The sequence below is a fragment of the Elephas maximus genome, chromosome 26, assembly GCF_024166365.1.
Source record: "Elephas maximus indicus isolate mEleMax1 chromosome 26, mEleMax1 primary haplotype, whole genome shotgun sequence".
NCBI lineage: Eukaryota > Metazoa > Chordata > Mammalia > Proboscidea > Elephantidae > Elephas > Elephas maximus.
The window spans coordinates 34,787,372-34,802,955 of record NC_064844.1 but is presented as its reverse complement, the minus strand read 5'-3'; the positions used below and the strand labels follow the sequence as shown (position 1 = coordinate 34,802,955).

The 15,584-nt window shown below is 37.6% G+C and overlaps 1 protein-coding gene across 10 annotated transcripts in view; it reads left to right on the top strand.

The window, feature by feature from the left end:
* The window catches only part of BIRC6 (baculoviral IAP repeat containing 6), a 383,808-nt gene that overhangs the window by 275,486 nt on the left and 92,738 nt on the right, over positions 1-15,584 (top strand). For all 10 annotated transcript variants that reach the window (XR_007515526.1, XM_049870389.1, XM_049870387.1 and 7 more), the window contains one exon: positions 14,391-14,601. Coding sequence is in view for 9 of the 10 variants with exons in the window: in XM_049870389.1 (XP_049726346.1) it covers positions 14,391-14,601 (211 nt within the window). In the remaining variant the exon portion in view is untranslated. The remainder of the gene's footprint in view (positions 1-14,390; positions 14,602-15,584) is intronic.

The following is a 15,584-nucleotide window of genomic DNA, read 5'->3' as shown; positions in this document are numbered from 1 at the left end:
GACGGAGACAATAGTATTTAAAAATACAGTTGATTTTTGTTTATTGACCTGGTGTCCTACTATCTTGCTAAATCACTTTATAGTACTAATTTGTTTTAAATTCCTTAGGATTTTATAAGTAGACAGTCATGCCACCTACACTATGCAAAAACCAAACCAAACCCACTGCCGTCAAGTCGATTCCAACTCACAGTGGCCTACTATAGACAGTTTTATTTCTATCAATTTTTTTTATGCCCTTTGTTTGCTTTTCTCTTTTCTTTTTCTTCTTGTAATTTTATCGTACTGTCTTAAATCCTCCAGAAGTTGTCATTTGGTAGAAAGTCTTTCACTATTGAGTATGATGGTTGACGTAGAGTTTTTTTAGATATCCTTTATTAGGAAACCCTGGTGGCATAGCGGTTGAGAGCTACTGCTGCTAGCCAAAAGGTCAGTAGTTCGGATCCACCAGGCACTCCTTGGAAACTCTATGGGGCAGTTCTACTCTGTCCTAAAGGGTCGCTGTGCATCGGTATCAACTCGACGGCAACGGGCTTCGTTTTTGGTTTTATCATGTTGACGCAATTACCTTTTATCCCTAGTTTGCTATGGGTTTTGTCACAAATGAGTGCTGAATTTTGTTAAATGCTTTGTTTAAGTCTCTTAAGTTACCATATGGTTTTTCATTTTTTGTCTTTTTACATGATGAATTGCTTTGATTTTCAAATGTTAAACCAACTTTGAATTCATGGAATACCATATTTTTACACAAATAACGTGTGTCTTCTATTTTTCTTTGCCAACCACGTCCTACCCCCACAAGGATTTTCCTAAGCGCCATTTTGCCAGTTTCTTTTTTACCTGTTGCTGTTTAAAAAAATTAGCATAGTACATTTTAAAAAATACCTTGCAGGGTAGGGGGGACAGCGGGGTTGGCAAACAAACGTAGATGGTATGCCCTACTTCCGTGAAGTACAGTAAATCCCACTAGGTCATAATTTATTATCCTTTTTGTATGTTGGTGCATTCAGCTTGTTAATATATTCCTAAGTATTTTTGCTTCTTTGTTCATTGGTGTGTAGTTCTTTTACTGACCCTCTCCTCTTCCCTCACCCCGCCCCCCCCACCACATAATTTCTTTGTCTTACTTTGATAGCTGGTAAATTCTGGCCTCATGAAATGAGTTGTTCCCACTTCATCTATTTTCTGAAAAAAGTTGTATAAGATTAATATTATTTCTTTTTGAAGTATTTGATATAATTTATTTATGAAGCCATCTGGCATTTTCTTATGACAAGATTTTTAATTAAGAACTCAGTTTCTTTAATGAACATGGGGCTACTAAGAGTTTATCTTTCATTTAAAGAACGATTTGGCTTTTTTTTTTTTTTCCTGTTATTTATCTGCTTTCTACAGTGATAGAAAGCATAGGAGTGGTTGCCTGAAACCGACAACAGAGGATGCTTAACTCCAAAGGTGCATGAGGGAGTTTTTGAGATGATTCAAATTGTCTATATCTTGACTGGGACAGTGATTACACAGGAGAGTATATATTTCAAAGGTCATTGAACAGCACAGTTAAATTTAATGCATTTTTATTGTAAATTATGCCTCATCAAAATTTATTTAAAAAATTTTTATTTAAAAAATAAGTTACTTAAGCAATAAGTTATTTCATAATTTTGCCTGGTTTGCTTATAGTATTTTTTACAGTGCAGTGACAGTCTGGAAAGCCTGACACACTAAGATTCCAGAGAATTAAAAGACACATAAGGTTAAAGGTTTCTCTTGTAAATCCATTAGAAAGCTGAAGTTCAAAACGTATCATAAATACATTAGAAATATTCACTTTTTGAAAAGATCATGACTTACATAGAATTAAAGCTTAAAGGCAAGTAGCACTTTCTAGTGTGCTTCACAAAAACTGGCTTCAAGGAATTTCAGGCCATGTTAAATTATTTTTTTCCAAGAGTGTAACAGTTTTTCTAACTCTGAAATTGTGACTTTGTGTGCTGTTATATCTTTCTGATTAAATGCCTGGACTTTAACGCTGAACTACCTGCTTATGAATCCAGCTATCACCACTTCCTGGCTATGTAGCCCTGAGCAAGTTCTTGAATCTGTTTGCTTCAGTAGCTCCTATGGGAAATGGGTATAATCATCATATTTGCCTCAAGATTATTGTGAGGATTAAATTAGCTAATATATATATAATGCTTGGAACAGTTCCTATCACATGTGCACCCAGTGTTAGTGGCTATTATTGTTGTCAGTCACTGTTCTTATTTGGCTCTCATGACAGCAGTATTATGTTCAGAAAATGTCTGGTTTTCTTTGTTTTTAAAGCATCACAATTATTTCTTTAATGGGTGAATTTGTTTTCTTATAAAGTGGAATCGTCAGGAAAATATTACTAGACTAGAAGTTCAGAGATACCATTTCTCTTCTGAGTCTGTTTTTGGGTAGTTAGGAAAAGAACATTCATTTTAGTGCTTTGCTGTTAGCTACCTGTAATCAACCCCCATGCGTCTGTCAGTTTGTCATACTTTGGGGGCTTGCATGTTGCCGTGATGCTGGAAGTTATGCCACAGGTATTCAAATGCCAACAGGGTTATCCATGGTGGATAGGTTTCAGCTGAGCTTCCAGACTAAGAGTAGGAAAAAGGACCTGGCGATCTACTTGTGAAAAGAATTAGCCAGTGAAAACATTATGAATAGCAGCAGAACATTGTCTTGATATAGCCCCTCAGGTTGGAAGGCACTTAAATGGTCAACCTTAATGACGTGGATGGAGTCAACTTTCGAAACCTTTATTTGCTGATGTGGCACAACTCAAAATGAGAAGAAACAGCTGAAACATCCATTAATAATAATATTAATAATTGGAACGTGGAATATATGAAGTATGAATCTAGGAAAATTGGAAATCATCAGAAACGAATTGAAACACAAAGATCGATATGCTAGGCATTAGTGAGCTGAAATGGACTGGTATTGGCCATTTTGAATTGAACAGTCAAATGGTCTGCTATTCCACGAATGACAACTTGAAGAGGAGTGGCATTGCATTCATCATCAAAAAGAACATTTCAGGATCTTCCCTGAAGTACAACACTGTCAGTAATAGGATAGTATCTGTACACCTACAAAGAAGATCAGTTAATATGACCATTATTCAAATTTGCACACCAACCACTAAGGCCAAAGATGAAGAAGTTGAAGATTGTTACCAACTTCTGCAGTCTCAAATTGATCAAACGTGCAATCAGAATCCATTGATAATTACTGATGTTTGGAATGCGGAAGTTGGAGACAAAGAAGGATTGGTAGTTGTAAAATATGGCCTTGTTGATAGACATGACACTAGATATCCCATGATAGAATTTTACAGGACCAACGACTTCTTCATTGTAAATACCTTTTTTCACCAACATAAACAGCAACTATACAAGTGGATCTCACCAGATGGAATATACAGGAATCAAAGCCACTGCATCTGTGGAGAGAGACAGTGGACAAGCTCAATATCATCAGTCAGAACAAGGCCAAGAGCAGACCATCAGTTGCTCATATGCAAGTTCAAGTTGAAACTTAAGAAAATCAGAACAAATCCATGAGGGCCAAATACGTCCTTGAGCATATCCCACCTGAATTTAGAGACCACTTCAAGAATAGATTTGATACATTAAACACTAATGTCCAAAGACCAGATGAGTTGTGGAGTGAAATCAAGGACATCATAGATGAAGAAAGCAAGAGGTCATTAGAAAGACAGGAAAGAAAAGACCAAAATGGATGTCAGGAGAGATTCTGAGACTTGCTCTTGAACATCGAGTAACTAAAGTGAAGGGAAGAAATGATGAAGTAAAGGAACTGAGTGGAAGATTTCAAAGGGCTGCTCAAGAAGACAAAGTAAACTATTATGATGACATGTGCAAATACCTGGAGATAGAAAACCAAAAGGGAAGAACATGTTTGGCCTTTCTCAAGCTGAAACACTGAAAAAAAATTCAAGCCTCGAGATGCAATATTGAAGGATTCTACGGGGAAAATATTAAAAGACACAGGAAGCATCCAGAGAAGATGGAAGAAATACACAGAGTCACTATACCGAAAAGAATTGGTCAACGTTCTGCCATTTCAGGAGGTAGCATATGATCAGGAACCAATGGTACCGAAGGAGGGAAATCCAAGCTGCGCTAAAGGTATTGACAAAAACCAAGGCTCCGGGAATTGGCAGAATACCAATTGAGATGTTTCGACAAACGGATGCAGTGCTGGAAGTGCTTACTTGTCTATGCCAAGAAACTTGGAAGACTGACTGGAAGAGATCCATATTTATGGCTATTCCCAAGAAAGGTGACCCAACCAAACGTGGAAATTATCAAATGATATCATTAACACTACACACAACTAAAATTTTTCTGAATATCATTCAAAAAGCGGCTATAGCAGTATATCGACAGGGAACTGCCAGAAATTCAAGCCGGATTCACAGAAGGATGTGGAACAAGGGATATCATTGCTGATGTCTAATGGATCTTGGCTGAAGGCAGAGAATACCAGAAAGGTATTTACCTGTGTTTTATTGACTATGCAAAGACATTCAACTGTGTGGATTATAACAAGTTAAGGATAACATTGCTAAGAATGGGAATTCCAGAATGCTTAATTGTGCTCATGAGGAACCTGTACACAGATCAAGAGGCAGTCATTCAAACAGAACAAGGGGATACTGCCTGGTTTAAAGCCAGGAAAGGTGTGAGTCAGGGTTGTGTGCTTTTGCCATACCTATTCAATCTATATGCTGAGCACATAATCTGAGAAGCTACACTAAATGAAGAAGAACAGGGCATCAGGATTGAAGGAGGACTCATTCATTAACCACCTGCGTTATGCAGACGACACAATCACGCTTGCTGAAAGGGAAGAGCACTTGAAGCACTTACTGGTGAAGATCAAAGACCACAGCCTTCAGTGTGGATTACACTTCAACATACAGAAAACAAAATCCTCACAATTAGACCATTAAGCAACATCATGATAAATGGAGAAAAGATTGAAGTTGTCAAGGATTTCATTTTACTTAGATCCATAATCAATGCCCTTGGAAGCAGCAGTCAAGAAGTCAAAAGACTTGTTGCATTGGGCAAATCTGCTGCAAAAGACCTCTTTCAAGTGTTGAAAAGCAAAGATGTAACTTTAAAAACTAAGGTGTGCCTGACCCAAGCCATGGTGTTTTCAGTTGCCTCATATGCATGCGAAGACTGAAGAAGAAGTAACCCCCTTGAAGTGTGGCGTTGGTGAAGAATGTTGAATATACCATATACCTTGGACTTCCAAAAGAATGAACAGGTCTGTCTTGAAAGAAGTACAACCACAATGCTTCTTAGAAGCAAGGATGACAAGACTATGTCTCACATACTTTGGACATGTTATCAGGAGGGATTGGTCTGTGGAGAAGAACATCCTGCTTGGTAAAGCAGAGGGCCAGTGAAAAATAGGAAGACCCTCATTGAGATGGATAACACAGTGGCTTCAACAATGGGTTCAAGCATAACAACAGGACCAGGCAATGTTTTGTTCTCTTGTATATAGGGTCACTATGAGTTGGAACCAACTTGATTGGACCTAACAACAATGACACCTGTGATCAAAGGCGGCAGCATTAAGTTTTATAATATTACCAATTAATGTTCATAATTAATACAGAAGCATCTTCCATCGCATGAACTCCAGCTCATGGTGACCGTGTGTGTGTCAGTAGAACTGTGCTCCATACAGCTGATTTTTCAGAAATAAAATGCCAGTCATTTTTTCCAAGGCGCATCTGGGTGGACTTGAACCTCCAACCTTTCAGTTACCAGGCGAGTACATTAACTGTTTCCACCAGCCAGGGACTCCTCTTATAACTGGTATCACGTCATTTGAATTTTATTTATATGAAGCCACATGTACAAGGGACTAATTCCGGAAGGATGAGTATCTTTCTTTTTTGGTTGATGTTATTTATTTTTGATTACAGTATACACATCCAAACATACATTTGTTCACAATTTCTACCTGTGCAGTTCAGTGACGTTGGTTACATACTTTATAACGTGCCACCATTCTCACTGTCTCTACCCAAATTGTTACATCACAATTAGTTTACACTCTCTACCCCTTAAAATTCTCTTCTGTGCTTTAGATTAACTGTTGTCAGTTTGAACTCATATAGATAATCCTTTATAACAGCACAGTGCCCAAGGCAAACATTCTTCATTAATTAAGCTGAACTGCTATTTAGTTTAACAGTAGCTTCATGGGGGCAGTTCCAGGTTTAAGGATTATTTCCAGGCAGTAAATTCAGGGGAGGTAATTTACTAGTTGGAGATAAAACCATAACCCTAAACCTTAAACCTTTGAGTCAGGGCAACTAATCCTATAAGGTTTTTAGTTGTACCTAAGTAGTATCATGAAGTATGAATCTGGGAAAATCGGAAATCATCAAAAATGAAATGGAATGCATAAACATCAATATCCTAGGCATTAGTGAGCTGAAATGGACTGGTATTGGCCATTTTGAATCTGCCAATCATATAGTCTGCTATGCTGGGAATGACAACTTGAAGAGGAATGGCGTTGCATTCATCGTCAAAAAGAACATTTCAAAATCTATCCTGAAGTACGACGCTGTCAGTGATAGGATAATATCCATACGCCTACAAGGAAGACCAGTTAATACGACTGTTATTCAAATTTAGGCACCAACCACTAGGGCCAAAGGTGAGGAAATAGAAGATTTTTATCAGCTGCTACAGTCTGAGATTGATCGAACATGCAATCAAGATGCATTGATAATTACTGGCGATTGGAATGCAAAAGTTGGAAACGAAGAAGGATCAGTAGTTGGAAAATACGGCCTTGGTGATAGAAACAATGCCGGAGATCAAATGATAGAATTTTGCAAGACCAACGACTTCTTCATTGCAAATACCTTCCTTGACCAACACAAACAGCGACTATACACATGGACCTCACCAGATGGAACACACAGAAATCAAATTGACTACATCTGTGGAAAAGGACGATGGAAAAGCTCAATATCATCAGTCAGAACAAGGCCAGGGGCTGACTGTGGAACAGACCATCAATTCCTCATATGCAAGTTCAAGCTGAAACTGAAGAAAATCAGAACAAGTCCACAAGAGCCAAAATACGACCTTGAGTATATCCCACCTGCATTTAGAGACCATCTCAAGAATAGATTTGATGCATTGAACACTAGTGACCGCACACCAGACGAGTTGTGGAGTGACATCAAGGACATCATCCATGAAGAAAGCAAGAGGCCACTGAAAAGACAGGAGAGAAAGAAAAGATCAAGATGGATGTCAGAGGAGACTCTGAAACTTGCTCTTGAGTGTCGAGCAGCTAAAGCAAAAGGAAGAACTGATGAAGTAAACTGAACAGAAGATTTCAAAGGGCCTCTCAAGAAGACAGGGTAAAGTATTATAATGATGTGTGCAAAGAGCTGGAGATGGGAAACCAAAAGGGAAGAACACGCTCGGCATTTCTCAAGCTGAAAGAACTGAAGAAAAAATTCAAGCCTCGAGTTGCAATAGTGAAGGATTCCATGGGTAAAATATTAAACAATGCAGGGAAGCATCAAAAGAAGATGGAAGGAATACACAGAGTCATTATACCAAAAAGAATTAGTTGATATTCAACCATTTCAAGAGGTGGCATATGATCAGGAGCCGATGGTAGTGAAGGAAGAAGTCCAAGCTGCTCTGAAAGCATTGGCGAAAAACAAGGCTCCAGGAATTGATGGAATATCAATTGAGATGTTTCAACAAACAGATGCAAGGCTGGAGGTGCTCACTCATCTATGCCAAGAAATATGGAAGACAGCTTCCTGGCCAACTGACTGAAAGAGATCCATATTTATGCCTAGTCCCAAGAAAGGCGATCCAACCAAATGTGGAAATTATAGAACAATATCATCAATATCACACGTAAGCAAAATTTTGCTGAAGATAATTCAAAAAGTCTGCAGCAGTATATCGACAGGGAACTGCCAGAAATTCAGGCTGGTTTCAGAAGAGGACTTGGAATCAAGGATGTCATTGCTGATGTCAGATGGATCCTGGCTGAAGGCAGAGAATACCAGAAGGATGTTTACCTGTGTTTTATTGACTATGCAAAGGCATTCAACTGTGTGGATCATAACAAACTATGGATAACACTGCGAAGAATGGGAATTCCAGAACACTTAATTGTGCTCATGAGGAACCTTTACATGGATCAAGAGGCAGTTGTTTGGACAGAACAAGGGGATACTGATTGGTTTCGAGTCAGGAAAGGTGTGCGTTAGGGTTGTAATCTTTCACCATACCTATTTAATTTGTATGCTGAACAAATAATACGAGTAGCTGGACTACGTAAAGAAGAGCGGGGCATCAGGATTGGAGGAAGACTCATCAACAACTTGTGTTATGCAGATGACACAACTTTGCTTGCTGAAAGTGAAGAGGACTTGAAGCACTTACTAATGAAGGTCAAGGACCACAGCCTTCAGTATGGATTACACCTCAACATAAAGAAAACAAAAATCCTCACTACTGGACCAATGAGCAACATCATGATAAACGGAGAAAAGATTGAAGTTGTCAAGGATTTCATTTTAGTTGGATCCACAATCAACAGCCATGGAAGCAGCAGTCAAGAAATCAAAAGACACTGCATTGGGCAAATCTGCTGCAAAGGACCTCTTCAAAGTGTTGAAGAGCAAAGATGTCACCTTTCAGACAAAGGTGTGCCTAACCCAAGGCATGGTATTTTCAATCCCATCATAAATGCATGTGAAAGCTGAACAATGAATTAGGAAGACCAAAGAAGAGTTGATGCCCTTGAATTGTGGTGTTGGCGAAGAATATTGAATGTACCATGGACTGCCAAAAGAACGAACAAATCTGTCTTAGAAGAAGTGCGGCAAGAATGCTCCTTAGAGGCAAGGATGGGAAGACTGCGTCTTACATGCTTAGGACATGTCGTCAGGAGGGATGAGTCCCTGGAGAAGGACATCATGCTTGGCAGAGTACAGGGTCAGCGGAAAAGAGGGAGACTCTCAACGAGGTGAATTGACACGGTGGCTCCAACAATGAGCTCAAGCGTAACAACGATTGCGAGGATGGCGCATTCCTGGGCAGTGTTTCGTTCTGTTGTGCACAGGGTCGCTTTGAGTCGGAATCAACTCGAGGACACCTAACAACAACAACAACAACAAGTAGTATCAACAGGCACAGCCTTTTTGTTTGTTACATTTGTTTATTTTGGCCGCTGTTGTAAAATTAGATTAAACACTTTATTTGCCATTTTGTCCCTGAAACTGTTGTCCAGATACAATATTTAAACCTAAAATATCCTCTGAAGTCATCTTTAAACCGAATAGTAGTTTAGCTTAATTATTAAATAATGTCTGTCTGGAGCATCTTGCCCTTTTGGAGAACTATCTGTATGAGATCAGATTGACAACAGCAGCTCAAAACTTTAGATAGAAAGCTTAGGGGGGCAGTGAGTTCACATTAACAGTGGAGGAATAATTCAGAAAAGGGATATGAGAATGATGGCACAGCTTGAAGAATGTAATCAAGGCCGCTGAGTTATACATGTTGAAATTGTTGAATTGGTGTATGTTTTGCTGTATATATTTTCAACAACAAAAAATATTTTTAAAAATCTAGTAAGTGTACTTTTATGTCAATTGTAGAAACTACTCAACAGAAATGTAGAATTAAATGAAAGGTAAGCAGCAGATATGGACCAGTCTCATATTTATCATTTATAAGACTGACTTATAGTAAAAGCTTAAGTATATGTATATAGAAGAGAACTTGAGATCCAGATGTTCACTTTGTATTGTCAGGTTTATATATATATGTATGTATATGTATTTTTTTTAAATGTATACGTACATATATATATACACACACTTTTTTTCTTTTTTTTTTTTACTTAAACCCATACTTTCTGGTTGATGTAAAAAGATAGTCTAAAATTTTGATATTTCTGAAATATCCAGTGTCACAAATTTGGTGTGCAAGGTAACTGTGTAGGCCTGATCTTTAGAAGGAAGGGCCTATTTACTGAGTTAGTCCTGGGCTAATTTCATCTGGAAATTTGGCTTTGGAGTCAATCCCTCAGTGGCATGGTTTTCTGTGCCTGGGGTACTCAATTCTGCTATGTCAACCTATCTAGATAATTTGTACAAATAATGTAATTTATGGTGAATGTTTGTTTTCTTTCTGGGAGTTTGAAATTTTGGGGTAATCAGAGTCTACATGACTAGCCCCCAATAAAAGCCTTGGACTCTGAATCTCAAGCAGGCTTCTTAAGGTAGAAATATTGTTCACATGTTACTTTATTTCACTACTAGTAGAAGGAGCATGTTCTGTGTGACACCTGATTGGAAGCCTATATGAGACTCCACCTAATGTCTTTTTTTCCATGCTGACCGCTATAATGCATGAACTGTAGCCATTAATACAACTGTCTCTGAGTCCTGTAATTCCTCCTAGCAATTCATCCAACATGGGTATCGTCCCCAACACAAAAGCATCTTGATATACATTTAGGATTTGTTTTGGTTACATTAGAAAACTGATATGGGGAGAATTCTGACAATCCTGATTATAGCTTTGCTGTATAATTGCTAAAAGCTCCTTGGACCCACAAATATTTTTTTAATTTGATATTCTTATTTTGTTGAATGCACCCTTTGTGAACATAATGTCCAGTTATTGAAGTTATCATCTGTGTCCTTCAACATCAGTTTTTTTCTTCATAAAGTTCTTACATATTTTTTGTTGTATTTGATACTGTAAATAATCTTTTTCTATTAATTTTCCCATTGATTATTTTCTATCAATTAGTAATATTTATATATGTTAATATAGTGTGTACAAACTTTCCAAACTTTGGTTTTATTTCTCATAGTATTCCTGTGGATACTTCTGCTTTTTCAGGAATCAATTTTCTAAAAATAAGGACATTTTTCTTTTTTTTTCCTGTAATTTTCTTGTTCTGACTGGAATCACCAGGACCACATTCATTTCTTGGCTTTTGGAAGTAGAGTATGAAGAATTGGCTCTTGAAGGTGATGATATCCAAGAGAATTTTCTGCAGTGATGGAAATGTTCTGTATCTGTTCTGTAACCACCAGCCACAGCTGGCTATTAAGCACTTAAAATGTGGCTAGCACAACTAAGGAACTGAGATTTTAATTTTCTTCCGTTTAGCTCGTATGTGGCCAGTGGTTATCACATTGTCAGCTCAGGAATCACCATGGTATAATGAAAAAAAGCTGTAGTTATGTATACCTAGATGTCAATGTTGGTTTTGCCACTAATTAGATGCTTGGGCAACATACTAAATTTTACTTTCTTATGTGTTCAATGAAGGTAATAGCACCTATTTATAGGATAATGCAGACACAGAAATGTTAACATATAGAAAAGGGATTTGACGAATACATCAAAATGATATACCTGGTAGGGAGAAAAAGTGAGCGGTGGTAAAAACAGCCCTACCAGGAATGTTTTACTTTTTTTTGTAAGGGTGTATTTTGATATAATATATATGTAACATGTATATATGTAACACATATGAGACCAAATATATTTGACTAAATATTTTTTTGTAATTTTTATTGTGCTTTAAGGGAAAATTTACAAATCAAGTCAGTCTCTCACATAAAAACCCATATACACCTTGCTACACACTCCTAGTTACTCTCCCCTAATGAGACAGCGCGCTCTCTCCCTCCACCCTCTCTTTTCGTGTCCATTTCGCCAGCTTCTAACCCCCTCCACCCTCTCATCTCCCCTCCAGGCAGGAGATGCCAACATAGTCTTAAGTGTCCACCTGATCCAAGAAGCTCACTCCTCCACCCTCTCATCTCCCCTCCAGGCAGGAGATGCCAGCATAGTCTCAAGTCTCCACCTGATCCAAGAAGCTCACTCCTCACCAGCACCCCTCTCCAACCCATTGTCCAGCCCAATCCATGTCTGAAGAGTTGGCTTCGGGAATGGTTCCTGTCCTGGGCCAACAGAAGGTCTGGGGGCCATGACCACCCGGGTTCTTCTAGTCTCAGTCAGACCATTAAGTCTGGTCTTATGAGAATTTGGGGTCTGCATCCCACTTGACTAAGTATTTTTGAAATATTTGCTATATTACTCATGTATGTAAAACTAATTTTTAGAAAGTTACCTTTTTTTCTCTTAAGTATTCCCTAAGGAGTTCATGAGCCATAAAAAATAGTGTTTCAGTATGTGTTTATATCAATGTCATCTATATCATTGTTTTAGAATTTGCTTATTTCACTCATATGTAGTTGTTGGACATAAATCTTTACTCTTTTTAATTGCTACATAGGATGGAATTGTTTCAATATGTTATTGTTTGTTTAGCCCTTTTATTATGTTTAGGTTATTTTCAATTTTCTCTGTTGAGACAGTATTGCATTGAACATCCTTGTTTATAGGGTAAAAAAAAAACTTTTTTTTTTTTTATAGGGTAGACAGTATCAAATAGAATTGCTCAATCACAGAATTTGGACATTTTAAATTTTAATAGATGATATAAATTGATTATGCCAGTTTACACTTCTACCTGTGTGTGAGTCTGGCATTCTTATATCCTGACAACTGTTGATGCCTATGGATGAATATCTTGTTGTTTTAATTTGGATTTTCCTGAATACTGTACTATACAATGTTATATTCTAAAATTATAGTAATTAGGTTATTGTAATGTTACATCATGAGTTAGAAGAGAAACCTGAAAATACCCGAATATGTTATGGAAATTTCGTATATGATAAAGATGAGGGTAACATTTTAAATAAGTGATAGAAGAATGGTCAGTCATACTTTCCCATCCCTGATGTCTACATCATCAGTGGAAAAGGAGGGCTTACTCGTCCATTGCTCTAAATATAATAGCCTCACCACCAGTGACTACTCTGACAGGGATCACAATAGAGGGCCCAATACAGAGCTGGAGAAAAAAGGTACAATAAAATTCTAACTGAAAAAGAAAGACCAGACATGCTGGCCTGATAGAGACTGCAGAAACTCTTGAGTATGGCCCCGGACACGGTTTCAGCTCAGTAGTGAAGTCACTCCTGAGATTCAGCCTTCAGCCAAAGATTGAACAGCCCCATAAAACAAAACAAGACTAAAGAGGTGCACCAGCCCTGGGGCAAGAACTAGAAGGCAGGAGGGGACAGGAAACCTGGTAACAAGGAACCCAAGGTTGAGAAAGGAGAGTGTTGACAGGTCATGGGGTTGTTAACCAATGCCATAAAACCATATGTATACTAACTGTTTAATGAGAAACTAATTTGTTGTGTAGAGCTCTATCTAAAGTACGACAACAAAAAAGAAATGTAATAGCCTCAGGCCAGCAGAACTAATTTTATTAAGCACTTTATCCCTTTTACTTCAGTTACCACAGAAAGTCCAGGATTCCCCCCACACTCTCAATTCCTGTATAGTTCTGTGGGCAGTGAGGCAACTCATACCTCCAGCTAGTACTTGCCCGACTCTTCTTCCGTATTTTTCTACAAAGCATTCAGAGCGCTTAATTGCATTTGGGGGAAATTTTGCCAATTCTTCTCATCCACCTTGAATGTAAGCTGCATGAAGGCAGGGGTTTTTGTTTGTTTTCTTCACTGCTATGTTCCCAGCCATACAACAACAGGTATTCAGTAAATATTAATGGAATAGCATTCAGTAACTGATGATGGAAAAAGCTGTTAGATCGCTATCTCACATGATTCACGAAAGTAAATTCCAGTTGGAGTAAAGTCACAACCTAATAAAACAACTTATGAAAGCCTTAGATCTATGTTCTTAGGGTAGGGAACCCATTTTTAGGTGCGTTTGACTTTGATAAAAAAGTGATTTGACTTGTAGACAGTAGTGACAGAATAGTCAATATCATTTTCTTTGCTGACAAGAAATTTTATTTATTGAATTAAACTTTTAATTCACTGGGCATGTTGTATTTTATGTAATATATGGTGACTTCATTTCAATTTAATTTTAAATACGTATTTCTGCCTCATAGTAAGAAATGTGTTTACCGATATAATGTATTCTCCAGGCTATTTCATCATTTTCATGTGTAAGATAATGAGATATTTGATTACATTTCTCATTCTCCCCATAACTATGCTTTATTCATATTTTGTCCACCGAATGTACCTATTATTCTACTTGCACATTGGTGCTTTATCAACATAGGGTGTTAGTCTCTTTACTAACTAACCAGTTAATCTTAAGATCCAGGTAGAAGCTACATTGCTGTGCACTTACTTTTACATTATACATGTTCTCATTTTATGCTTTTCCACCTTCTTATAGTTCTGGACATGGCAAGACATGTGCCACTGTATCGGGCTCTGCTAGAACTGCTCCGGGCCATCGCTTCTTGTACATCCATGGTGCCCCTATTGTTGCCTCTTTCTACAGAGGATGGTGAAGAGGAAGAAGAACAGTCAGAATCTCAAACTTCTGTTGGTACATTATTAGCCAAAATGAAGACCTGTGTGGATACCTATACCAACCGTTTAAGGTACTATATAACATATTCCTTTTGGCCTTGCCTCTAACAATGTTTTTTTAAAATACTTCTGTGGGTATTTTTATTTTTTAATGCTACATGCTAATTAAACACACACACAAGCAGTATATAAATGTACAAAGGAAAAATTCCCATCCAAATCCAGCACCCAGAAACATTAATATTTACATTGGCATGTCAGACATCTCCCTATGCATTCTTATAGCTGTAGGTGTGCAGTTTTTTAAAAATGCTGTCACTTTGTACCTGCTTTACAGGTAGGTGCTAGTTGCATTCAATAAAGATGTGAAAGACATCTCTCGGTGTCAGTACATATGTATCTCTGACATTGTTCTTAACATTTCTAATCACCTATTGTCTATGAACCCATTGCTGTCGAGTTGATTCTGACTCACTATTGCATATATGTGCTGTATTTTACTTAACCATGTATTAGACATTTAGGGTATTTCCTGTATATAATTACACTATACATGTATCTTTGGGGGTTTGTAGAACTCTCCGTAGGGTATATTCATAGAAATAGAATTGCTGAATTTATGGATCAGTCCTGTTTTATTTTGATGCATATTATTGTACTTCATTCCATAATTTTTTTTAGAAGTCAACATGACCCTTTCACTATTTATTTGTTGGAGTTACGATAAAGTTGAATTTTTGTCTTCTTGGAAAATCAAATTTTTTAATTAATTTTTGGTTTATTAAGTTTATACCTCACTAGATTCAGGTGATGAGTTCTGTTATCAAAAGTCTTTGTAAGTAACCTAGAAAACCTTTTCCTTTCTCTTAGCAAAATCTGTTCAGTGGTTGTCAGTTTTCATTAAAGATGTAATTAGCAATTCTGATTTAAGGAGCTGGTGCAGTGGTTAAAGCACTCTGCTGCTAAACAAGATGTCAACGTTTCAAATTCACCAGCCGCTCTGCAGAAGAAAGATGTGGCAGTTTACTCCCATAAAGATTACAGCCTTGGAAAC